Here is a 25,777-nt window from a genome sequence, read left to right as displayed (position 1 = left end):
ACAACAACAGGAGGGGTGCAGAAATGGATAAACAGGGCGAATACACCTGGCACCAGAAAGAAGCTGATGAAAGACTGAAAGAGGCCGTTGAGCTTGTCAGTCCAAACATCTTCCGTCTCCCGGAGGCAAGCTGCAGACAGAGAGAGCAGATGAGACACCACCCGACCGACAATAGGAAAATCAACACTGCCAGGGATAGAGAACCTGTCACCAAATAAGAGTTGACTGAGCTTTTTGCCACAGAGTTGACAGGCGAAAGCAGAACCATCTGAGTGTAAAAAAAGAGGCAAGCAGTTCAAGAGTGCTAGAGAAAGTGCACCCAACTTCTTCCAGTTCAAGGAGCGCAGTGAGATGAGGCGACCACAACCCAGGGCTGAGAGACCGTCCAAGGTCACACCCCGTCCCATCATGCGGCCATCCGGGGTCATGACTTGGGATGAGGGGGTGGAAGAACCAGAGAAACCCTGTGATCAGAGCCAGCCACCACAGCATTGGTGGCCAGAAGAGGGGAGTACTGGTGAGGCCAAGAAGGTGCAAACAAACAAGTCCAGACACCACAGGTCTTCATCCCAAGGAAAGCAACAGACTGCACCATGGCAGACCCCTGTCACGAGGGAGACTTTCTGAGCCTCCAAGGAGACTTTCTGAGCCGCCAAGGAAAACACCCACAGAGAGGAGAAGGGACAGCAGAAGAAGTGGAGCCACAGGAACTGAAGTTTGAGAAAGAGGAAACTGGCGGCAGGAACAAGAAAGGAGGCAGCCAGGTCCAACCTGGAAACAACACAGGAAGACAATGGGAGTGCACCCTCCTTCCACGAAGAGCGAAAAGGAGCAGAGCATGCTCACTGACAGCAGGAGCACAGAAGGCCCCTCTGTGCAATTACACCCAACCGTACAGACCCCAAAAGAGCACACTGCCAGAAAAGGGCATAGGAAGCCAACCAGACATCTGAGAATTGGCCACCTTTAATTCCCCAAAGAAAGGAGGCAGGCAGAGGCTATTGCAAGAGGTTCTTCCTGAGCTGTCATAATGGCAAACAAAGCCAAACACCCCACCCCACGCAAGTGAGCAGCACACAAGGAGTGGAAGACCTACCGAAGAGATAGACAAGCTGAGGCCACACGAACTGCAGAAAATCCGCAAACCAAATTTGAAAGCAGAGAAACGATCTGCAATGAAAAAAAACACTCAACATCCCCCTCGGCTAGAGGATGGGGCAGTGTCAGAGAAGTGGGTAGATCTGCCATTACTGTATCTTTCCAGTCACATGAGAGCCCGATCTAATACCTCCTAGAGAACTGCCAAGCACATGGGAGGAGGAAAATGCAATTGGGAAATAAACCAAGGAGGATGTTCACCATAGGGACAAAAAAAGTTCCCTGAAGAGGGCCAAAACAATCCTGCAAAAGAAGGCAGCATATGCCCTATTATAGGCAAGGGGAACTCCATCCCAAGTTTAGGTTCCTGCCTGGTGACATTGAGCTGCTGCAAGATGCCACTGAGGGACAACTCCGGCGCTATCTCCGGTTCAGGCCCCCTCTGTTCAGCGGCACTAGCAGCCAGGGAGCAGGGGGCAGAAAGAGGCACAGAGCCAAACCGCTGGTTCTGAAAGAAGGTAGACTGAAGCGCAGCAGAAACCAAAGGCTGAAACATATCCACACTTGCAGGGGCCCTGAAGAATGAAAAAGAAGAAACTGGCCAGCAGAGCAGACAGCACCTGAATGACCTCAACCCCCCACAGCCATTGTCGCTCCTGCTGGTGACAGCTGGCACAACAAAGCCATGAGGCAGCAGACTGCCAGTGTGCCATGATGGAAACAGGCAAATGAAGGGCTAGCAACGAAGGGTTAGCACAGACCCACATAAACACCACTAGGACCCCTTAGGTGTCCAAGCCAGTGGAGAAAAGATATGGCAGAAACTGAAACAGAAAACTTGGATGCTGCCAAAAACTGAAGAGCAACGACTGGACTCGAATCCCTGAACTGGGTCAGTCAGCACCATCAAAGGCAGGACGTGTTGTGGACTCCATCCCCTTTTATCCACCTAATTGGTGGTGGGGTTTGGGGGAGGGCGTATAGTGCTAAAACCTGTGATTGGTTTTAGCTAGGTCACATGGTGCCTGGGTAGAGGTTGGACACCTCATTTAAATAAGTATTGGTGCGTGATAAAGGTTGAGGAGGTAATGCTTTTTTGTGGTCATAACACAAAGGGCCTCATTGCAACGTGTAGGGTGATAATGGACGTTAATGCTGTACAGTGTTTTTTGCGATATTGCTTTCCCAGAAAGTGATCTGGCTTTTAGAATGAGGAATAAAGTGATTGTACCCTTCAACTGGTAAAGTGGACCTAAGTGTTACCGTTGTTAATAATTAGTTTGTGCAGAAGGTGGCCCTGCTTTTGGAATTGACCAGTACAGTTCTAAAGTTCACTTGGGAAGCCGTAAAATGTGGCAGGATTTTTAAAAAAAATTTTTTTATTGCATTTACACTGAAACTGTGACCTAATATAGTTTAAAGGTACATGTAATCTATGCGTCATATGCAATTTCGAATCAGATCAATAAAGATATGGGAAGGGAAGGGAAGGGTATAGACAGTACATGTCCATGTATCTAGAAAGCAGAATTTTCATAGTTGCTATACGATCATAGAAGTTAAATAAGTTAACTCCACACGCATTAAAAGGTGGCAGGATGATGTAGGATGCATTATTCTGCCCTGCACAGGATGTATCTGAAATTCTGGCCATGCTAGTACCGACCTTCATCGAGCTCCCACTTTTTCTTTGATTTTGTTGTGATTTTGTTAAGTATCCCTTGTCACCTCGGTGCCTTCTTCAGTACACCGTGCCACTGCTTTTGTGTTTCTCCTGTGCGAATAAAAACCCATGTTACCTTGGGAACCGCCTCATTCCCTTATGTGGGGGGTTTTAATTGTAGTAGCTCATGGCATTGAAAAAACACTTTTAACAGGGGATTAGACATAAAGCTACCAGTTTGAATTTCCACTGTTTTCGTGTATGCGCTGTGGACTTGTTTTTTTAATAGGGATCGAAATAAGGTGGTTATTTTTTATTTTATTTTATTATTATTTTTTTACGCGTTTGCTAACCAGCGTTTCAGCACCAGGGTCTACGGCCTCATACAAAAGTTACACTCTCCCTGGTTTGGGTATATCTGCCCATTTATTTACAAGACACATTTTTTATTTGCTAAAATAACACGCATTGTTAGCACGATTTCCTAAGAATAACCCGCATTGGTAGCACTGTCACCTTTGACTTCACAGGGTAGATTCGAGCTGCTGTTAGGACGGACTTGCGCAGGTCCGGTGACCGATAACCTTGATGCTGTTTGAATCTCTCTGAGTGAAGAGGTTTGCGGGACAGCATCTGCTTTGCCTCGCCGTTATTGCGCTCCTCTTTGCAGGCTGATGTAAACCTGTGTGCCTAAATAATGGCTACAAGGTATAAAGGAGTACTCGTTTTGCCTTCCTCTTCGTGTTATGTAGCGTGCTGCGATGCCCTCCTGGGGCTTACACATGGCAAGGTAACGTTTAAACATGAATCCTTTATTAAAGAGATTGGCATCTCTTCACTTCAGCCACATTGTCCTCTCATTGGCAGGTTGATAATTTCTTTGTGCCTAAACAACGGCTAAAAAGTGATATAAGAGCCCTGTGTTTGCCTTCCTCTTTGTTATAGTTACCTCAGAAGTTAATATTGACCGCTGGAGCTCCATGACGGTGCCGTGTGCCTGACCATTGGACGTTCAGATACAGGAGCTGTGCTGGTCGCTCCTGCCACCTGACCCCACACGCCTCCCGGGCTCGCAATGGGCATTGGCAGGAACACCTCTAAAGCGATGGAAGCCAGTGACACAATGGACAGCAACGACGAAATCAAGCATGCAGGATTCTTCACTCTACCGGTAAGAGGCTGGTCTGGGTGCCACCCCCAGCTCTGTAAATTCCTTGTGTAATGTTACTATGTATCATAAAAGACTTCTCACGCTGACGGATCTAGGTTCAACACGGTTCCTCTATTAGCAGCTGTGTGTGCAAGTGGAGTATTTTAAATGTATGTTTTCAGGGCTTTTTCGTAACTAGAGACGCATAGGGACAAATCTGTCTTGGAGCATTCTAATGTTTTAAAGTATATCTTTTTTTCTTGAATATTGTGTAACTGGTAATTTGCATAGTGCATAGTAGTGAGATACTAATTACATATTGACATATGATACAAAAAGGTACTGATTTTATTTGTTTACAGTTTAGGTCTGGTGACCTTCCTGTGCTCTAGAGATCAATAGATTTCTTTATGCTCCGTATACTCCTATGTTTTACAATATTCTAAATATTTTTCCCACATTTTTAATAATCCCTTGTTGTTCAGTTCTGTTCCTATTTGAGATCCTTATTTTCTTTTAGTTCCTTATTGTAAGCCACCTTGAATTCAGTTTCTCTGTGGATAAATCCTTCAACACAATCAAACAAGACTATTAACATTGATTTTTCTTTCTGATGCACTGGTGCCAGTAGGGGTGAACTATTGCATTCATATTACAGTAGTTGGCTTTTGGGAAAGCAATGGCATTGCACTTTCAGTATTCTACATTATCTTGCCTCTTTTGATGCAAGCATGATACACTGATACTGTTTTATGTAAATTGATGTCACCCTTCATTAGCTTTTTTAAGTAAGGGGCAAGACTTAGGGAGGTCTACGTTCACAAGGCTGAAAATGAATAGTGATGTTGTTCAAGAGTAGATGGCTGTAGAGTCCTGTAACATCAAATCAGCTGCTTCGTAGGACGTTGTTTAATACTATTTAAGGGCTACACATCCCTACACCTAATGGATGTTCCTGGGATGGCGGATTTCTCTGGTGCAGAAGTGTTCAGTTGCATGTCCACTTTGTTATGCGGATATAGGAATGGTACAGGATTAGACAGTCAGAAGGGTGACTTAAGAACAACCCTGCTGTCTTTTTCTCCCTTAATCGAAGTCTTGCAGGGGATCTCTAGGCTGGCTTCATGTGCCCCTTTCTTTAAGCCCAGGGTGCATAAGTATGACTTATGTTCATTATGTTATATTGTTCATGGCTGTTGACACTGGAGCATTAAACCACGGTGCAGAGTTGGCCAAAAATAGAGTGCCGTCTTTTGGGGAACTGGATCTTGTGACCCTTCGGCCTTTGTCTGAGTTAGTATTCCTGGTTTAAATATACTGTCTGGTAGCATCTGTCCGTATTTACCTTACTATTGCTTGGGTCCATTTGTGGCACTTAAAGTGTATGTTCTCATTCGTTATGTGCTAACTTGTAGTTGTGGACCATCATCATTGTATGTGTTCAAGAAGGAAAGAGGTGTTTGTCATGGAATTTGAAATGGGTCCGAGCTGTGCTCTGTCTGAAGCCTCCCCCTGGAACTCAGATTTTGACACGTTCATTATTTTTGCAATGATATTTATAACCATCTCTACAATAAATGACAATATATAAGGGGTGAATTTCGGAAGTGGAGTAACCGGAAGGTACCTTAAAGGCTGTTTTATTGGAAAATATAAAAAACAAAATTTACCATTCATTTACCGTTGCAGCTCTTTTAGTAGTCAAGGGGTTACAAGGTTTCCACTCCGGACTGGAGTCTGATTGAGCTTCTGTTTGTGTCATCAGTAATGTGAATAGATAGGTTCCTTTGTTAAGTGCATGTCTCAGCTCTGATGATTTGTGGGTCGTGTTTTACAGGTAAGATCGGCTGACTGTACAGAATAACTTGTTCATCATCTAGGTTGGCAGGCATGCCATGTTGCCTGTCAAAGGCATGTGTTTGTAATTCAGTTGGTTGTGGTGGGTGCTGCAGATTGCGTTAATGTCCCATAAGTGGTACATTTGGGATGTTATGGATGAATGTTAAGAGTTCTGTCTTCACTGTTGTTTGGGTTCTGAAACTGCAAAACATTGACCGCCTTTGTTGTGGCAGTAAGTTCTGGCTGAGGTGTACCTCTTTGATTGGTGGAGTTGAGGGGGTGTCTAGGGGTTCTGTGCCCGTGTATTTGGCCCGGTTTGCTCTCCTCTGATCCATGCAGTCTTCTTTATGTGGATAGACTGAATTCTCGGAATCAGCCTTCCAGAAAGTCTCGCTTAGGCGTCCACATCAGCAGTTATGCTGCCACTGCTTACCTATTAATCTTAGTGGCCTTAAGTGTGCTTTGTGGAATTATGTTTGTTTTGTGTCCCTGAGCCATTGTTCCTTTTATTTCCTCACACCTGGACAGCTGGAAACTACCAGTGGAGAATTGTTTTGATCTTAAGGACATGATTTACATCCATTGGTGTTTACATTTCCTTAGAGGTTATTGTGATTTATTAACCAGGGCGTTCGGAGCCTTAAGACCCCCTCAAAGCGCAGAAGGGAGACAGGAAGTATAGAGAGGAAGGTCCTGGACAGAGGAATTGAGGCAACAGAATAGTAGATAATGATGAGTGAGCTTGGTGAACCCCGTGATATGTTCCAAAATGCTTTATAGGTCTGACTTTTGGCAGCACAGCTGTGATTGATCTATTGCTTACAGCATGCACAAAGTGGGCTTTCTGTCCACCCTTTTCACCATAACTTTGTTTATCCAATCTCTTTCAGCAATGGCTTGAAACTTTGTCAAACATGCCCTGACTCAGCCCAGTGAAGTAATTATTTCTCACCTAATGCTGTTTTGTTGCACCCTTCAGCTTTCACTTGAGTGCGTGCACTGGACTGCTTGAAGGACCACTTCAAAACTTTAGTCCTATCTCTATGATTTGCTGGCTTTAATATACTTATACTTATGCTGTATGTATAAATATTAAACCCATAATAGTGGCTTTGCCAGTGCTTGTATTATGTTTTAGGTGTCCAGTCAATCTATTAAAGAAGAAACTCCCCAGAGGCACTAAGAGCAGAGTGATGCAGGCAGTGAGTTCAGAGTAGGTGGCACAAGGCAGTTGAAAGGGCCAAATAGCCCTCAGGAAATAAGCAATAGAAATCACTACATCATATGGGATAAGTTTGATAGAGTTTGAAAAGTTGCTAGACTTGGAGCTCAAGTGGGTCACGCAAGACAAAACCTAAGTATTCAGTTGATTGTAAATATTTGTCCTAGCTGTTCCCACTGTGTTTGGAGCCATAACTTTGCTGCATCTCCAAATCGATACAGAAGTCTGTGGCCCACGTCGGAAGAGGGATGTAGAGTTAGTTGGGGTGGCTTCTAGGTCCACTCTGGCTCATTTCTTCTATGGCTTTGCTTTCTGATATGACAAAAGAACAATGGTTCGGAGGAAAATTCCAAAATTGCAGTAAGCAAGTCAGATACTCAATTGGCATAGGGTTCCCAAGTCGAGGATTTCAGAATTAAATGCCTTGTTAGGCTTCTTGGGTGTGGTTTTTGCACTGTTGCGTCAAACGAGGACTCATTTTGAAATGAGAAGATATTGATAACATCAGGAGGCAGAACCTTCCACATTTTACCCTGATTCTGGTGCAGCTAAAAGGGCACACATGTTAGAGGCTGTGCTTTATAACTAGAAGACTTGTTGTGCAGTAGTGGCTGATGCAGATTTTGAGACTTATGTTTTGTCTGGAATTCCTGTGTGATTCAAATATGATTTATTATAACTTTCCCAAACGTCACATCAGCCCTTAGCCTCGAGTAACCTTTAAAAGCAACAGTTTACAAGAAATCCTTTTGCCTTTTATGTGTTGAAGGAAAAGTTCATGTTATTTCAAAGCAATCTTGACAATCATTTGATGGGTCCACAGTAGAGGGTGGCTTGTTCTCTGCAAGCCTTAAATTGTGTTCCTACGTGTGACTACAGGGCATTTTTGAAAGATTGAAGCACATCTTTAAAGTGGCACAGGAGTATCCAGCATTCATGGATATTATCCATAGCATGGCTTTCAGTGAGCAATCCCTTTATTACTCACTGAGAGGTAATGTAATTTTTGAGAATTAAGCAACCTTGTTTCTGTGTCTAGGATCAACACAGGTATTAGCCATCGCTACATTCCATGAAATGTTGCTGGATGGCTTGACTGCCTGACACGCCGGCACACAATTGTTTGAACCTGTTGAGTATGTTGGAAGGCCTGAAAGCTCTTATTAGCAGACCTTCCTGGACTGCCATCCAGGTGTTGTCTTTCTGATTGTTGATGAGATGCATTGGGGTGATATTCTTCCAGACCTCTGCCTTTGCAGAGGGCAATGTTCTGATTTCTTCACCAGCATCTTTTGCTGTAATTTAGATGTAGATGTTCACTTTTGTGAATACGCTGAAGCTGTTTCGAGCTTGAGCGTATCCACAAAAGTTTTCCTTCTCTGCTGCACCATGGTGTGTTCCAACTCACCAGCGTCTTTCTCTCTGTCAGTTTACTAGACTCTAGATTATGCACTCTATGAAGATCTTTATAACACACACAAAACGGAATGCTTCTGAGTCTTCATTGACAAGGGGCACTGCATATTTCACGAAACAGAAAAATAAACTGGTAGTTGTACGTGATTAGAGCCATGGCATCTTCTTTCTGGTTTTTAGTTGTTCAGTGTTCTCCGGCTCCTGCTTTCAGTGACTTGGCTTTATCTGTGGTCCTCCAAACAACATAGAAGCAGACGACAATACCCACTGTACTCTGATGGAAGAGGCAAAATCTTTTTTTCCCCATGGTCTTTGATGGCAGAGCAGTTGGTTGGTGGCTTTCCCTTCATAGTAGACCTTCATTGTCTTGTTTGACCGCTAGCATAGCAGGGTGTAAGACAACAGCACCTTCTTTTCTCCTTTGTGATAACTCTGCTAATTAAAGATTGTGGAATAGTGGCAGCGTGCATTATCCTGTTCTTTTTAGGAAAGGGAAGTCAGGAAATTAATCATTAGGGATAGCAGAGGAAAGGGAGGGAGGTGGTTAGTTCTGCTTCCTAGGGAAGTTACATTATGAAGGCAAAACTAAAGAAGCACCCTGGCATTCAGGGGTCTGATCCGAGAACCACTGAGCTCTCTCTTTGTGAACCTTTTGCCAGTTGTAGCACCAATGGGACCACGTAAATGTTCCTATTTAATACATTAATTCAGTCCTGTACGTTATTACAGTGGTTTCCATGGATTTGAAACTCTACCACTGTTCTTCTTACCTTAGGACTTTATCCAGTCATGGATTGGCTCCAGAGAAAAATAAAACTGTAAGAACAATTCCCACCTACTAGATTTGTTGACCACAACATTGCTGTATGATCTCAGCATTACAGTGAGTTGTCTGCATTGGAGGGTTCCTTCTCCCAAAAAGAAACCAATGTCCCATCCAGTTCTGTGCAAGACTGTGTCATGTGAAGGGTTAAACAGCTGCTGTTAAAATGCAACTTTTTCTGCCTCTGATGTGTTCTGTACTTACTGTCCAGCCAGGTGGCCAAAGATGCCACACCAGTGTACACCTGGCTGTCCCAGTTGAAAAAGTGTTCAGAAATATAAAATATACTAGCCTACTGACGGTTCATAAGCCGAAAAGCAAATTCATGCCCAGTAAATATAAGTTAACATACCACACTGAGGAAATTGAGATGGGTTGTTGTGTGGAAATGTAATTTATTTGTGTTTTTTTATACACCACAGGCTAGACTCCTACTAAATTATCAGAGCAGTTTTCATAATTGGAGAAACATAGAAACACATCAAGCAAGGAAGCACAGAAATAAAAAGATAACACTGTGCAAAAAAATACTTTATGGAATCACATTATATGAAATAGCCACAGGTAGGTGTTGAAGCAATTTCCCAGTCCTGGATCAAATTTGTCAAAAGAGCGAGAGTTCCGTCATTATACTAGTAATACTTTTTATCTAGCAAGTGGGTTGTATATGGCTACATCTACCTTATTTATTCCTCACCTTTTGAATACTCCCAATGCACCAGCATTCTATGGAAATGTTTTCTTTCTAGCTCTCCATGTTGACTAGAACGTCACAATGGAACGACTCCTCACACGACTCTGTCTGATGTCATCGAAGCCATAAGAAGTCCTCGCCGGGGTGCTGACGTCTGATCACTTTTTGCCACGCCTTTGACGCTGATGTTTTTTCTACCTCTCCAGAAGGTTACACTGAATCGAAGGGGCTTATTTGTTGATTTTTTTTGTGTGACAATGTCGCTGCTGAAAAAGTCAGGCTTTAATCCTTGTAGAGACTGTGGAGGTCACATGGCAGTTACTGACCCTTATGAAAACGGCCTCTGGTGCCCAAGTTCCGACCATGACGTCAGGGGATGCTCTTCTTGTCAAAGCATGAATTCGAAGGCGCTAAAAGAAAGGGAGGCAAAGCTGTTCCTGGCAAAAGCTAAGAAGAAGGGGGCCGTCGAAGATCCAGTCCTCAAGAGGAGTCGTCCCACCGCAGGTCTTAGACTTCACACAGGAAGCGGCGTTCACCTCGTCACTCATCCCGAGATACCAGCCCTCAGTCTTTGTCTCCGGCTTTGAAGTCTTGGCACCGTTCTATGTGGGAAGTGAGTACCACTCTAGCTCCTCCTCAACTGAAGTTGCCAGAGATGTCACTGGCGCCGTCTTTGGTGGAAATCTCAGCATCACACTCAAGTCCTGCTGCTCAGTGTTCTCCTGTGACTCCATCGGATCAGGAGATTAAAGAACAGGTAACAGGTCAGGTCCAACTTCCACAACAGGAGCAGGAATATCCAACCTTTCTGGCCCCGGGGTTGGACCCATCCAACTTCTTGAATGCTTTGTATAGCATTTTTAACAGAGCAATGGCCCCCTCTGGTGTGCCTGCAGCAACAACTGGTTATTTCGCCTTTAATCTCGGAGGCTTCCTGGTGCCGTATTGGCAGGCTCCTTTCATGCCTTTCCTGCTAAAGCTCCCTATCAGTGGTCTGGGACGGCACTGAGGAAGATACCATCTCCTTCGGAGTTTTCGCGCCGATTACAATGTCAGATAGATGTCATTTGGTGTTGTCATTCTACACCTGCCAAGCGTAAGGTCTCGGAGCCCGCTTCCTTGACGTTGGCGCATTCACTATTGACGCTTCAGCTAGAATCCAGGTTAGGGTCTGGAAGGGAAGCCTCTTGGCTGTTGGAAGAGCAACATTATTTGGATGAGCAGCAGGACCTCGAGGTAGGAGAGATTCCATTGCCTTCCCACAAAGTTGAAGGTATTGAGGTAGCGAGTGGGCTGGACTCTTCTCCTGAGTGTGAATTGTTGTCCTCCATGAGTATACCACCTCCTGTGGTTACCTCACATCATTGGGTAATCAGGAAGTCAGCGGAACCTCTGGTCTTACCACTGCCCACTATGGAATTGAAGTCGAACAGTCTGACCGAGGTTCTCCACTCTTCTTCTCCGGCATTAGAACCCTTCCTGCCGTTTAATGAGGCTTTGTCGGAGCCAATCCTGGATCTCTGGAGGAAACCTGTTACTCCTGCAGTTTTGGAGTCCATTGCAAGGAGGTTGCACCAGGTGACCCAGAGTTTCTGAGTCAGCACCCAACACCTGAAAGCTTGGTGGTGCAGGCTTCATGTTCATCTAAGGCTGCACCTAGTTTCTTCCCCACAACTCCTGCAGACCGGGAATCCAAATGCATGGAGCATTAGTTGAAGAAGATCTTTTTGTCAGGAAGCATGGCGTTGAGAATCTGTGAATGGCACATGTCTGTTATGCAGGTATATCCATGCAATGATAGATTTGGCCGAAAAGGTAATTACCAAACTGCTGCAGCAGGTGCATAGTCATTTTGCGTAGCTGCTTCAGGGCAGTCGGGCAGTAGTGAAACAGATTTTACAATTGGGCTTGGATACTGGGGACTCTGTTGCCAGAGCCATGGGGACTTCAATTGCAAATAAAAGGCATACATGGCTTAGGGGATCGGGTTTCTCCCCTGACGTACAGTCCACTTCAATGGATCTTCCTTTGACGGATCCAGATTGTTTGGAGCAAAGGCAGATTCAACCTTAGAGAGGTTTAAGGATAGAAAGGCAACCGCCAAGTCACTAGGTCTTCAGACACACTCCTTGACCTACAGACCTTTCTATAGGTTTAGGGGGTTTGGCTACAGCTTCTCATGACGCGGGAGGCAGCCCTTCCAAAATCAGCCATCTCTCAACCCCCTCTATAAATCCTGCAGAGGTCGTGAGAGACCCAGGCAGCGTGGTATCGTCCATCAGCCTTCCTCCTCCTCCTCCACTTCATCCTCTGCTGGAAACCTTTCAGGGAAGCAACCCATTTCCTCCAAGAGTGGGAGGCAATAACAATAGACAGCTGGGGGTTAGGCATTGTAGGAAATGGGTATGCCCTTCTCTTTCAGGATTTCCCCCCTCCTTTCCGCCCCCAGCTATTTTTTTGTTTGGAAGAACAAATGCTTCTGCTTCAGCAGGGAGTACGAAGTCTGCTGTTAAAGGGTGCAGTGGAGCTGTTCTAGAGCAGGAAAGGGGTCAAAGATGTTATTGAAGAATTTTCCTGATCCCCAGAAAGGATGTTGTTTGCTCCCCATCCTGGACCTGAGAATTTTTAACTGGTTCCTCAAACAGGAGAAATTCAAAATGCTGACCCTAGCACAGGTGCTTCTTGCACTGGACAAGGAAGACTGGATGGTTTATATCGACTTGTAGGTTTGGTATTTTCATATCCCCATTCTGCAGTCAGACAGGGAGTATCTCCGATTCGCATTAGGGACACAACACTACCACTTTGCGGTTCTTCCTTTTGGTCTTACTTCCGCACCTCGAGTATTTACGAAGATGATGGCAGTGGTTGCGGCACATCTCAGAAGGCGGGGAATACTGGTATTTCATTACCAAGGCAATTGGTTGCTTAAAGCCAAGAATCCAGAGTTGTGACAGCATCACTTGCAATTGACAATGCATCTGATGTTCAATTGATAGTTTTCAGTCAATGTCCCCAATCTTACCTGGACCCCTCTCAGCACATCCTGTTCACAGGGGTGGCATTGGACACCATAGCAAATCGGGCCTATCCTCCTACAGAGGGTTCAAGACATTCGGATTATGGTTCTAATGTTTCAGGATGGAGCGCTTGTTCCAGTTCTCAAGGTCTTAAGTCTGCTCGTTCGGTTCGCTTCCTGCATTCTGTTGGTCACTCATGCACGCTGGCACATAAGAGCCCTTCAGTGGTGCCTCCGCAAACAGTGGTTTCAGCACAGCAGATCTCAAGGAATCAATAATGATGTCCAGGAGCACTGTGACGGATCTTCAGTGGTGGTCTGTGAACGGAAACCTTACACAAGGGAGACTGTTTTGCCTACCATTTCCGGTCACTAGTTATTAGGGATGCTTCCACTCTGGAGCGGAGAGCACATCTGGTGGATCTGGAGAACAAGGATCTTTGATCTCCTGAAAAACAGATGTTTCATTTTGAAATCGGGGGCGATGCGTCTGGTTCTCAAGGCTTTCCTCCCTTCCCTATGCGGTTCAGGTCTTGACAGACAACACTACTGCATGTGGTACTTTTACAAACAGGGTGGAGTAGGGTTGTATCTTCTCTGCAGAGAGGCTCTACGACTCTGGTCCTGGACTCTGGACCATCAGATTTGCTAAGTAGCCCACCATTTGCCCGGAGTTCTCCACGTACGTGTGCATAGCCTCAGCCGCCTCTTTTCAGCTGACCATGAGTGGCGTTTCCACCCGGAGTTGGTTCTTCACGTCTTCCAGTTATAGGGGACACCTCAGATAGACATGTTTGCTACATGTGAGAATGCGTCTGTTTGTTTCTGTACCCTCCAGTATCCGATGCAGGTAGCGGGGGGCACCTTTCAGTTGAGGTGGAGCAACTGGCTGCTTTGTGTTCCCTCCCATACACTTGATTCCCCGGGTTCTGAGGAAGATTCACCAAGACCGGGCCCAAGTTCTATTAATAGCCCTGGTTTGGCCAAGAAGTGTGTGGTACACAGATGTCTTTCAGCTCACTGTGCCTTCTGCTCTGTCTCCCTCACAGGGCAGACCTCCTCTTGCAGTCGCTTGGGCATGTTCTACACCCCCACCTCAAGACCCTGCACCTACATGCCTGGAGATTGACTGGGCAATGTGAATTCCTTTTCTCTCCCCCCTCCCCTCCGAAGTGTTGGATGTTATTTTTATCGGCCAGGCAACAATTCACAAAAACTGTCTATGCTGGTAGATGTGCCAAGTTTGTCAAATGGTGTGAGGATAGACACGTTGACCCTTTAAATGCCCATTTGGCCAATGTTTTGCAATTTGCTCTCAGCTTGGCACAGGTAGGTTGTGCAATTGCGACAGTAAAGGGCTATTTGTCTGCACTGTCTGCATTTATTTTTTTACCTGACCAACCCTCTTTAAGTCCCCTATAGTTTTAATGCCTTCGCTGAAAGGCCTTTTTTGGGCAATTTGGAGCAGTTTGCGCTTAGGCCCTCATAAATGTTTGTCCGCATAAGCTACCCACGCCAAATTTGCATCCTTTTTTTCCAACATCCTAGGGATTCTAGAGTTACCCAGAGCTTATGGGTTCCCCTGGAAGCGATCAAGAAATTAGCCAAAATGCAGCGAAGATTGTGTTTTAAAACAAAAAATGGGAAAAAAGGACTGCAGAAGAAAGCTGGTGTTTTTTTCCCTGAAAATGGCATCAACAAAGGGTTTGTGGTGCTAAAATCACCATCATCCCAGCTTTCAGGAACAGGCAGACTTGAATCAGAAAACCACATTTGTCAGCACAATTATGGCATTTTACTGGGACATGACCCATTTTTACAATTTTTTTTTACTTTTAGTCTCCTTCCAGTTAGTGACAGAATGGATGTAAAACCAATGCTCGATCTGAGAATGCTAAACATTTATGAAAAGTAGACTAAATTCTGAATTCAGCAAGGGGTTATTTGTGTAGACCCTACCTTTAGAATATTCCCACCTGCTGGATTAGATATCAAGTTTTTTTTCCAGCAGTGCTTCTTGCATGCTGGTAGGTGGTGCCCTAGGGATCTGTAGTGACTTAATACACCCCCAGAATTGAAGAAATGGAGCTGCATATAAGTACCACTCTTGCGGCCTGTCATCGCTTCCTTTCTTTCTTTGCTCAACATTGGTCTGAGGCTCTGCTGCCAACTTTTTTAGTTTTCTGACAACTACAAAATTTGGCACAGATAGTTGGCAACAGAAGATGTTGCCCCTGAAAACAATGGGATTCAAGTTGTGCTGAAACAGTTGTCATTCTTGGACCCACACGTGTGCCTAAGGGACTTGGGCTACAGTCACAACTCAAAGTTGTGTACCAAGTGCACTCCCTTGCCCCCTGAAAGCATTCAGGGAGCAGGTGGGGAATTTTTACATTGCCGAGCATAAGAAGACTGAAGTATACAAAAAGTGATGGATGGAATGCTTGAGTTAATCTCAACCCCAGGTAATTGCTTTGGCCGCATCCCAGCCCATTCTTAAATGACGCACCATTTTGGACCTGGCCATGTGCAAATCACTTTTTCCCCCTGCTCCATTGGGAGCAGACCAGTCCGAACTGGGGCCAACACTTGGACTTCCACCAGCAGTGCCTTTCCTGATGCCAACTACCCTCTTGGGGCCCTTTCCCAGGCCCCTAGAGAAGCCAGTTAAAACTTTCACTGCGTCAACAAGGGTCCACATCATTTCCTTCCATGCTGGCATGTTTCCAAGCTCCACTTGCTCATCCTATCATGACACCGGTTAATAACCCTGACCTGATGTTGTCACTGCTAGGCCAGTGTCACGCAGTGAAATAATTAAGAGACAGCCAGTGCTTGTACAGCTTGACCTTTAACTTCGTCCTGTCCTGTGACACCAGTAGTGTCGGAGGATAGAGCCCTTCTTCAGCTCCAATTTCAATGTACACCTGGGTATACCATATTTGTCTTTTCACACTGATGATCAGAAGGAAGACAATCTGCTCCATTCTCAGTATACTGATGAAGGGCTCTATTTAGACTTGTAAATACCAGTTGACTTTGATACTTCACCACAGATTGAGCTGGATTTACCACCTGGTTCATGAATGAATAGAAGTGTCTCTTTTGCTGTCATAGTGCGGCTAGAGCAGAAGTCCTAAACTTGCATTTGCCTATTCTCGAAAACAAATCCAATTCATGGACTTAATTTCTTCAACCAGGTCCCACTTTGTCTAAACATTGCTCAACACCTGAAAGCGGGGTGGGTTAGGCATCTACAAGTAAGAGTAATCTGAATGTTTTTCCTTCAAACCCCTCCCCGGATAGGAAGATGAAGTATATTTATGCCTGCAAAAAAAAAAAAAAAAAAACTTTCGCTCATCTAGCCTAGTTTTACGCTGTTTGTACGTGGAGTGTCTTTTTGGCATGTACACCCATGCTTTATTGCCAGGGCCACTGGAATTATGTGATTGTGCGTCTCTGGTGTTTCTTGCATAATTATAGATGTGCCGCATTTGCCACATAATCCATCATCTGCTGCATAATCTGGAGATTTTACCCCAAAAAAGATTCTAGCTTAGACGGTGCAAAAGTTACTTAAAAATGCAGCACCACGTTTCCGCGCATTGGAAGTTCAAAATGCTGAAATATTGAAGTAGTACTATTTCAAAATGTCACGTTATGCTGCATAATATTCCTTAATTTGCAGAATAATTTACCCAACCCTGCCACATAATTTGACCCTCTGTTGCAGCATTATTCCTGTGCCCCTACTTATGGACATACTAGCGAGATCCTGCTGAAGGATCTCAGGAACTCACTGGCACAAGTGATCAAAGTCTTGAAGAATACAGTAAAGTACGTGTTGCATGCAGGCCCGGATTCCACCTATTGCATAGACCATGCTAGCAGCATCAGGGTAGTGCAGTTAGCACCAGGGTACGGCTTAAAAGGCATGCCTGGATGTGTTGAACCCTGTTTTCAGGGAATATCCAGGAGTTCCTTATGGACATCAGGGATGTGGAATTCCTATCACCCGACGGGGGACATATTCTTTGGGGTCAAGGGCAACAAGTTTTCATGTTTATTTTGTCCTTGGGACATGTAGGCCCAGCCCCCTGCAGCACAAACCCTTTGGCTGCCAGTTTACAGAGAAGTGAACTTTCTGCCTTGGAGGTGATGTGTGTCCATATGTTAATGCTGTTACGAATATTAGTTGTGGTTCATTAATGGAAAGCCTTCAGTGATAGATAGATCGCTGTAAATGAACGTTTTAAGGTCACACTGCACTGGAACAGTTGTTCCAGTATACACTTGCAAAAATAAAAAAAACGTTTTTGGTCTCAAAAAGCACACATTGCCACCGGTAGCGTAAAAAATGCCCCACAGCCCCCCTCCAGGGGGCCTTCACAGCACCTGCCTGCGCGAGTCTGGAGGGAGGGGCCCTTCATATTCTTCGCAGGGGGTGGGGGCTCGTCCAGTTTCGTTACGCCACTGATTGTCACATTAGTTCCTGGCACTGAACAAAACTACTTTGTGTGCCAATATGCTTCTTGTGGAAGAGCAGAATGTTATCACTCACAGTAAAGCCAGCCGATAGAGAGAGAAATAGAAGTTTAATAAAAACAAAATGTCTTTTGTTAATGCCAGACCTAATTAGGGACCCAATTCTTAAAGAAAGCCACAAAAGTGCACCCATGTTATATGTCTTTGAATTAGTGGCTTTCATGAATTCACAAGAACTGTCTGAAGCAGACCAGGAAATTGTACTCCTAGAAAATATTTGTGAGCTGTATTTTAGCAAAAGCAAATATGCATGTGCAGATTTGCTCATGTGAAATCTATTGAGCGTTTACAAGTTCACTTTCCCTCCAACCACTTTTTTCCAAACCCTGAAAGAACTTCTACTTCTGCCATTGTCCGGAGTAAATTTTCAACCTTTCTCATTATGGGAAAAAATTAGAAAAGAGCTGGTGAAAATCCTTAAAACATACAAGTCAGTAGGTTCACAGACTCAAATGCATTCCAGCCCTGGAACAATTGCTTACTGCTTCCTCCTGCCCCAGTATATAGATCTGTGGAAAGGTGGCAAAATAAGGAAATTGCTATAGTAGGGATTAAAATTGCATGTAGGTAAGCCCTATTATAGTAGTAGCCCTGGCATAATCGGGGAGGCCATTGTCAGAGCTCTTAAATATTCAGATTGCTGCTATAAATTGTCGCCGCACTAAATGGCACCTAAGGGACAACTAGATTTTTTTCACAGGGCAAGTACATTTAAGAAGTAACCTTCCCCTTGGACAAGTAGATATTGTATTAAATTCCACACCCCTGGACATGCCCTATGATGTATCTAGACTGGTCGTTGAGTAAGCTGGCTCAGCACTTTATCAATTCAAAGATAATTACGCCTCAGCCCACCTTTGTGGTTTATGGTACTAATATCCAGTTCCACCAACTTTATAGGAAGTTTAGAGGCTATTCCAGAGAACCAGCTTACCAGCAGTGTCAACCCTTCCAGCCCAGCAGCTTCAAACATATGTCAAGGAGTACTGTTAGATCATGGACGACCCAGATCTGTTTTGGAACAGGGCTTTGTGGCTTAAAGGCAATATGCCTGGTTAAACCCACTAACTGAAGTTCCTTGGGTAAATCTCTATCTGTTCTTCTCTCTAATGAATACAGTAATCCTTGAATGTCTTCTATTGCATGCCGTTATCAGTACCTTTTATCTGAAACAAACCAGCCTTTAAAAAAGCAGGCGTCGAGATAGGGGAAGCCTGGCATTTGGGCATTTCCGCAGTTGCCAGATCAGCCATCCATTTTCAAGTGTCCTGTTGTTTATAGATTTACTGAAAGGTCTCCAGCACTTGTTCCCACCTTCCCACCTTCACCCTTCATCATTCCTCAGTGGGACCTAATTTTAGTTATGACTTTCCTGATGTTCACTTCTTTTGAGCCGCTAGACAACTGTCCTATCAGGCTCCTTACTATCAAGATGGCCTTCCTAATGGCAATAACATCTGCCTGAATGGTCTGTGAGTTGCAGGCTTTGTCATCTAAGCCTCTGTACCTCAACATCCTCCTAGACACGCTGGTTCTTCGCACTAGAGCTTCCTTCTTACCAAAAGTGAACACTCCCTTATATGTAGGCCTGTCCATCACCCTTCCTATATTTTATGCTCCACCTCTATCCTCTAAGGAAGAGGAGTGACTCCACCAGCTGGACCCGAAAAGAGTGGTGGTGTTCACCGGGTGAATGAACAACCTTTGTGGGATATGTCAAAGCCCAGAAAGGGAAAGCAATACAGACACAGACCATCCCCCAATGGAGGGTGCTCTGTATCAAAATCAGCTATGCATGAGCCAAACAATAACTCCCTGAGGATTTGTGCACTCATTCCACCAGAGCCAATGTTACACCACTGCGTTAGCCCACAGATTTATGGTCCTGGACTTCTGCCAGACAGTAGCATGGGCATCCCTGCACATGTTTGCCAAGCATAACTCCATGGACAGTCGAGTCCATCCATGGGGCGGGCACTTTGCTCACTCGGTCCTGCAGGACTTTCTAGTGTGAAATCATTCTGCAGACCCTCCTCTGGGGAGGTATTGCTTGGGTATCTATTTTAATTTAAGGAATCTGCAGCCAGAAGTCTTTATCAGATGAACAGATTACTTGGCTTCAGTAACACATTATCTGGTAGAGACTGTCTAGGTGTAGATTCCTTCCTGATCCTTCCTGATCTGCGGACTGATTTATAGACTTGGGGCTTTTCCCCTTTCAGGGCCCTAGTTTTCGCACACCAGTCGTCACTGCTTTTCGTGGCTCCGCACTTCTGGTGTGGAAAGTCACAAAGAGAAACTGATTTTAGCACACTGGGCTGGTGCCTACACAGGTGCATGTCACTTCAGTGCAGACGACCTCACGCGGAGCCAAACCACACCATCTACTGGTGCACAGGGGTACTACTTATGAAAACATTTCTGAATCCAGTCTGATGCCTGGTGGTAATTCTATGGTAATGAATCTCCAGCTAGATAGTCCATACCAAAGAAGGTGCCACTGAAAGTAACTTGTTCTTTAATCTTCCATGTTTGATGCTTGAACTTTTGAAAATAGTCTCATACTAACCAGGCAGTACCTTCTAAATTGGCCTTGTATGTATTCTGTTAACAGGAAACCTAGTGTCTCTAAAGCAGCAAAATCTTGCTGTAGGTCATCCTAAAATCAGGTTTTGAGTATGTACACGAGAGGAACTGAGACGTGTAATATGGTTTGAGAGCTATCTGAGGGGATATATTTGGTGGCATTCTGACACAAGTGCTCCAAGTTCACAATGGAGCATTTAGGGTAAACATTATTGGGTTTACCATGTCTACAACACTAGTATTTCCAGTGGTATTGTAGCTAGTTTTGGCACATTATGTCTTGTTATGGAGGCCGCATAAAGAGTATTGTGTCCGTTTATGGAGAACACATCTGAAATTGTGTGTCGAATACTGGAAGTCACATCTGTAGAATTTGATGTAATTCAGAAGACTATGACTAGGGTGTTTACAATTCCAAATATTGTGTGTGTTTTCAGTAGTAGTGTGTCCTGTTGTGGAGTGCACAACTGGAGTATTGTCCTGTTTTTTGGTGAACCATATAGAGTACTTCTTCTATTTCTTGGTGCTACATCTGCCGTATTGTATCCAGTTCTTTTTTTAATAGTTTACATTGGCATTTTCAGCATTTCAATTACAGTACAACGTGTGTGTATAATAAACTGCGTAGAGATTGTGCACCTCAAGGAGCATGCATATACAGTACAGGAATGTGTTACAACATTGACATTAACGGCTAAGTGTATGTTTGTACACTACAGGCGGGACCACAGTAATAGCAGTAAGAAAGGTAGTAAATTGGTTGTAATATACACCTAAGGAAAGTTCGTTGTATGACGGACATGCCAATAAAACATGGTTCCAAACAATCCTAAAAAATATATCAATCCAGAACAGGAAAGAATAATAATTCAGCGAGAACAAAAAGAAACCCAATATGACCTGCACTCGTGCAAAACAACTGAGGAAGATATTAATAAAGAGTTTGCCAATTCAGGGGATTCCACGGAGGTTACATAGGTCGGTGTCAAGCGCCGGGAGAAACCCAGGCGCCCACATGTTCAAATGGAGTTTCCCCAGGAGTGCATCCCACATCTCAGATATGCGGTATTTACGGAGACCTTTCACCTCTTCTCTACATAATAATGCGCTCTCTGCCTGGGCCTAAGACAACAACGAGAGAACCCACGCTGAGGCAGCAGGGGGGTTTGCTACTTTCCGTTCACGGGCGATCAGCCACTTAGCCAACAGGGCTAGGTCCGCAAACCATGCTACAACCCTGTATTTCTTGTCAGGACGGTAGAGCCCCAGAATGCACACCTCCCAAGTGTAGGTCATTACAGTTCCCAGGCAGTGGGAAGAGGCAGGACCAAAGCACGTGCAATAATTCTATTGTATCTTATGTAAAAGAGCATTGTGTTTCTTTAAAGAATGTCATAGATAGAACCTTGTAATGTGGTTCCACCGAGCTGTTCCACACGGAGTCAGTTGAAGTGGCTGGCTGGTGGGAAAGGGCAGCGTGGGGCCTTCTTGTTAGGAATAAACCTTGCTGTTACCTGACGAAGCTTTTTGGAGTATTTATGGGCGTCTCAACATATTACATGCCAAGGGCTAGGTAGCGGGGACAAACCGTGTCTATGCACTTGTAATAATGGTTGATTTTACTGGGAATTAAATAGGCACGATGAAGGATATAGTGTTGCATTCATTTAAAACTGACATTTTGGGACACTAAGGAGGGAAAAGTTAAGATAGTTTGTCATTTGCTGTCAGTGCAGGCGCACCCAAGGTCTGTGTCCAAATGTCTGCGTCATGTGTGCGTAGGGCTTCAGCCAGCCATTGGGGCTGGTGGTTACCCATACCCAATACATTAATGTATTGAAGGGCAAAATGCTGCAGGGATTCCAGTTGTACCTTTCCTCATGACGGTCTCAGGACACCAGTAAAAGAAGCATGAAGTAAACATTTGTCCCAGCAGGAGCTCTCCTGTATGGAGAGGAGGGTCCAGCCATGATATAGGTCACCCAAGCTGTGGAATCCCACCACATGCCTTGGCGTTAATTCCAAAAGGAAAGTAAATACACGCCCTGTGTCATACCGAGTAGTGGCAATGTTGGAACATAGGGAGGTATTAATCGAGTAATAAACAGGGCCCTATGAAACCATCGATAAGCAACTTGGAGAAGAGGCGCTGTCAACAGTGGGTTGCTGGCGAGGAGATGGAAAGTGGCTAGTAACCACTCCAAGTCCCAGAGAGGGAGTAGTTTCCACTAAATTGCCACCCGAAAACCAGTGTGGCACCCATTGAAGTTGAAAAGCCAAGTAATAATGTTTGAGGTTGCGAAACATTGAGCCTGCCACTGTCTGTTGGGGGATAAGGTTTAAACAGTCCTATTTTGCGATGCCTGTTATGCCAAATAAGATCACCTGGTGTACGTTCCAAAGAACAATAAAGGGACGGTGTATAAAAAAGAGGAAGATTAGTAAAGATATACACAAGCTGTGGCAAGACCACCATTTTCAAAAAAGCCACTCTTCCCGCTACTGATAGCGGCAGAGTTTGCCAAAACAGCATCTACACACGCAATGCGGAGACAGCACAAACAGATTCCCCTCCAGAAGTTCTTCAGACATATGGTTGATAAGTATCCCCAAGTAATGAAACGTGCTTGGCTGCCATGTAAGCTGGATGCCATGCACACTTTACAACAGGTTAGGCATATCAAAGTTGAAAGGGAAAAGACACTATTTGGGCCAGCTAACCCCGAGGCTGGAAATGGCAGCAGAATCAGTCAATAAACCTGCAATGGTTGGAGGTATGGCCTGAACATCATTTAGATAAAGCAGCATGTAATCTGCGTGAAGGGAGACCGAATGAATACTGTTGACTAAGGGGATCCCCCAATGCCGGCCCTGGTTGCTCGGCAAATGTGCCAAAAGTTCCAATGTCAATGAAAACAAGAGGGGCGACAACGGGCATCCCTGATGGGTACCCCTTTGTTTTGCAGTGGGCTCAGAGATATGGCAACCAATGTTGACTCTTGCCGTGGAGTTAGTGTACAGTAATTCAGTTGAAGGCAACGAGATCCCAGCCCATAGCAGGCAAGGACGTCAAATGTAAAAGGCCATTCAGGGGAGTCATATACTTTGTGCAGGTCCGGGAAAAAACAGCTCGAATGGGGATAGTGCTGTGGGGCTTCTGAAAGTACCTGGAAAAACACCAAGGGTTCCAGGAGCGACTTCTGGCACGTACAAAACGATTTTGGTCCGGGTGAACCAGCTGTGGAACCATACAGCCACATGATCCACCAGAATCTTTGCCAGAATTTTATAATCAGTATTTAGCACTGCAAGGGGTCTCTAGGATTCCAATGCAAGCAAGTCTATGCCTGGTTTAGGCAGCAAGATGAAGGGAGTGTCACACAGCATCTGCTACAATGCAGTTGTGGTATCATACAGTGTTTTCAGACTGGGTTCAGTAAAGGTGCGTATACTTCATAATATTCAGATGGTAACCCATCAGGCAGTGGGGTTTTGCTGGTAGCAAAGGGCAAACCAATTCCTATATTTCAACGAAGGTGATCTCCCCATTGAGTTCTTCCCTGCCTTGTGGTGAGACCTGTGACAGGCCAAGAAGTCACTGATGACTTCCAAGAGCACTGTAGTCATGGAGGTTTATAACAGGGTGTAATGGCGTGTAAACACGGAGTGTATGTCCCGTTCTGTGAAGAGTAATCTCCCTGTATCTGAACGAACAGACATATTGAGACAGCTGTCCACTTCCTGCTGTATTTGTCATGCCAGTAGTGTACCTGGACGGTCCGCATCAGTATGCATTTGATTAGTATGTTCAGCATAGTTCAGACAGCATAGGCTTTCAAATAGGACAAGATGCTCACCCCAATATTTATGTAGTTGTAACTGGGCAGAACGGGAAGACCAAGCCAGAGCCTCAAGGTCCAGTAGTCGTCCCTCCAAACGGGTGATAAGTTTTGTCAGCTGACGGTGCAAATTAAGCGAGTTACCAATGCAGTTCCCCGTATGAAAACTCTGAATGCATCCCATTTTATCAAGGGAGATGCAGCAGAACCAGTATTAATATCAAAGTATTCTGTGATATTATTGTGAAGGAAGAACAAAACAGGGCACAAAACCAGTGTGGATTTCTGCAGTCTCCAGGTGTGTATAGGAGGCAGGATATATTCCCAGCGGAATTGCAGATGAAGGGGGGTTATGGTCATGGTGTGTAGGGCCCAGATTGTCTATACGTGTAACGTATTGTATGCAGTTCTTGATTCATGTGCATATCTGGAGGCTAGTTCCCATAGTATTGTGTTTGGGTCTTCAGGCTACACGTGAGCTATGATGTTCTTGCTGGAAAGCCTTCTCTCACGATGCATAAAGGCATCTTTGAGACTACTCAGTGTTGAGCGATCCAGATCTTCACAGGTTTCTTCTTTGTGAAGGAAGCTTAACAATACAGCTAAGTACAAATATGGTAGGGGGAGCGATAGGTTGAGGGGAAGGAGGTGAATAGACATTCAGATTTCAAAAAGTAATTTAGTGACAGAAGTCTAGTCCTACTTAGGAGAATACCATCTCTAGAGTAACATGCTCAAGAACAGTTTCCTAACATAAGAGGCGAAATCAGACCTTTAATTAATTCAAAAAATCCTCCATCAAGACACAGGGGACACTTCTTAGGAAGCAAAAGCAAAGCAGGGACCCTTCAGAGTCTATTAATCAGAATGGGCTGAATAAGTGAACCTCATGGTTCATGTCAGTTTCTTGTGGTGGGGTTCTTTACAACTCTCACCCAGTTCCTCATCATGTATCCGTGAGCAACATTGCTTATCTGTTTTATAAAGTCTTGTCACCCGATGTGACCTTCCTGATGCCACAATGTGTAATCGCCTGGTGCCCTTTTGTGTAGTTGTAACCTGACGTCAGAATGAGTAACTCACCTACTGCCCAGAAATATAATTGTCCTTTGTGGCTCAATGTGTAATGACGGAGTAGATTTAAACTGTCTGTCCCGCCTTACTCTTGGACTGTCTCCGAATATCTCCAGTGTGAAGTTCAAGGTTGCATTAGAGCTCTCAGTAGTCATTCTGCAGGACCTTATCTGTAGGATGAGAACATTACGAGATTGAGTAACAGACCGGCATTGAAAGAATTTCATCATCTGCCTCCTTTAATGGGCGATTTCGAATGAAATGCATTTTTGCACAGTTTGGGCTAGAGTGCTAGGGTTTCAATGGCCAAACAAGAGAATTTGAATTGAGGGAATTAATGGTCACTCCTGTGACTCTGAAATCACAGTAGAATTTTGATGCAGTTGACTCTAGCATGGCCTGCCAGGCCATGGCAGTGTACTAGTCCTGCTCTTCTACTGGGCAAACGCCCATTTCTCTACTCGTCTCACTCAAGTCATGGTGTACAGCAAGCAGTGCATGACAAAACAGAATTTATGGCTTCTCCGGAGTATACTTTTTTATCTTTGTGTGTAACCAAATAAAAAATGTACATTTAATATTATCCTTTATATGTTTTACGCGTACAGATGCTCGGTGCATGGCATATGAGAGACATTTAGCATTTTTACATTATGCATTGTAAATGATAGTGTGGGCACTTTTGTGGTTTGCATTTTTTTTTTCAACTTATTATTAATTTTTTGGTAGCATGATTCAAAACATTGCAGCAACATTCCCCGAAACTAGATGTTATTTTACTGTTACAAAGTATATTTATATTTCAGAGA

General features: G+C 44.6%; 1 protein-coding gene across 2 annotated transcripts in view; it reads left to right on the top strand.

The window, feature by feature from the left end:
- Positions 1-25,777, top strand: part of SLC23A2 (solute carrier family 23 member 2) — a 631,030-nt gene that overhangs the window by 253,592 nt on the left and 351,661 nt on the right. For both annotated transcript variants that reach the window (XM_069214170.1, XM_069214171.1), the window contains one exon: positions 3,707-3,932. In XM_069214170.1, the coding sequence (XP_069070271.1) occupies positions 3,837-3,932 (96 nt within the window). In that variant the 5' untranslated portion in view covers positions 3,707-3,836. The remainder of the gene's footprint in view (positions 1-3,706; positions 3,933-25,777) is intronic.

This window comes from Pleurodeles waltl, chromosome 11 (assembly GCF_031143425.1).
Source record: "Pleurodeles waltl isolate 20211129_DDA chromosome 11, aPleWal1.hap1.20221129, whole genome shotgun sequence".
Classification (NCBI taxonomy): domain Eukaryota; kingdom Metazoa; phylum Chordata; class Amphibia; order Caudata; family Salamandridae; genus Pleurodeles; species Pleurodeles waltl.
This window is presented reverse-complemented; position numbering and strand designations above follow the sequence as displayed.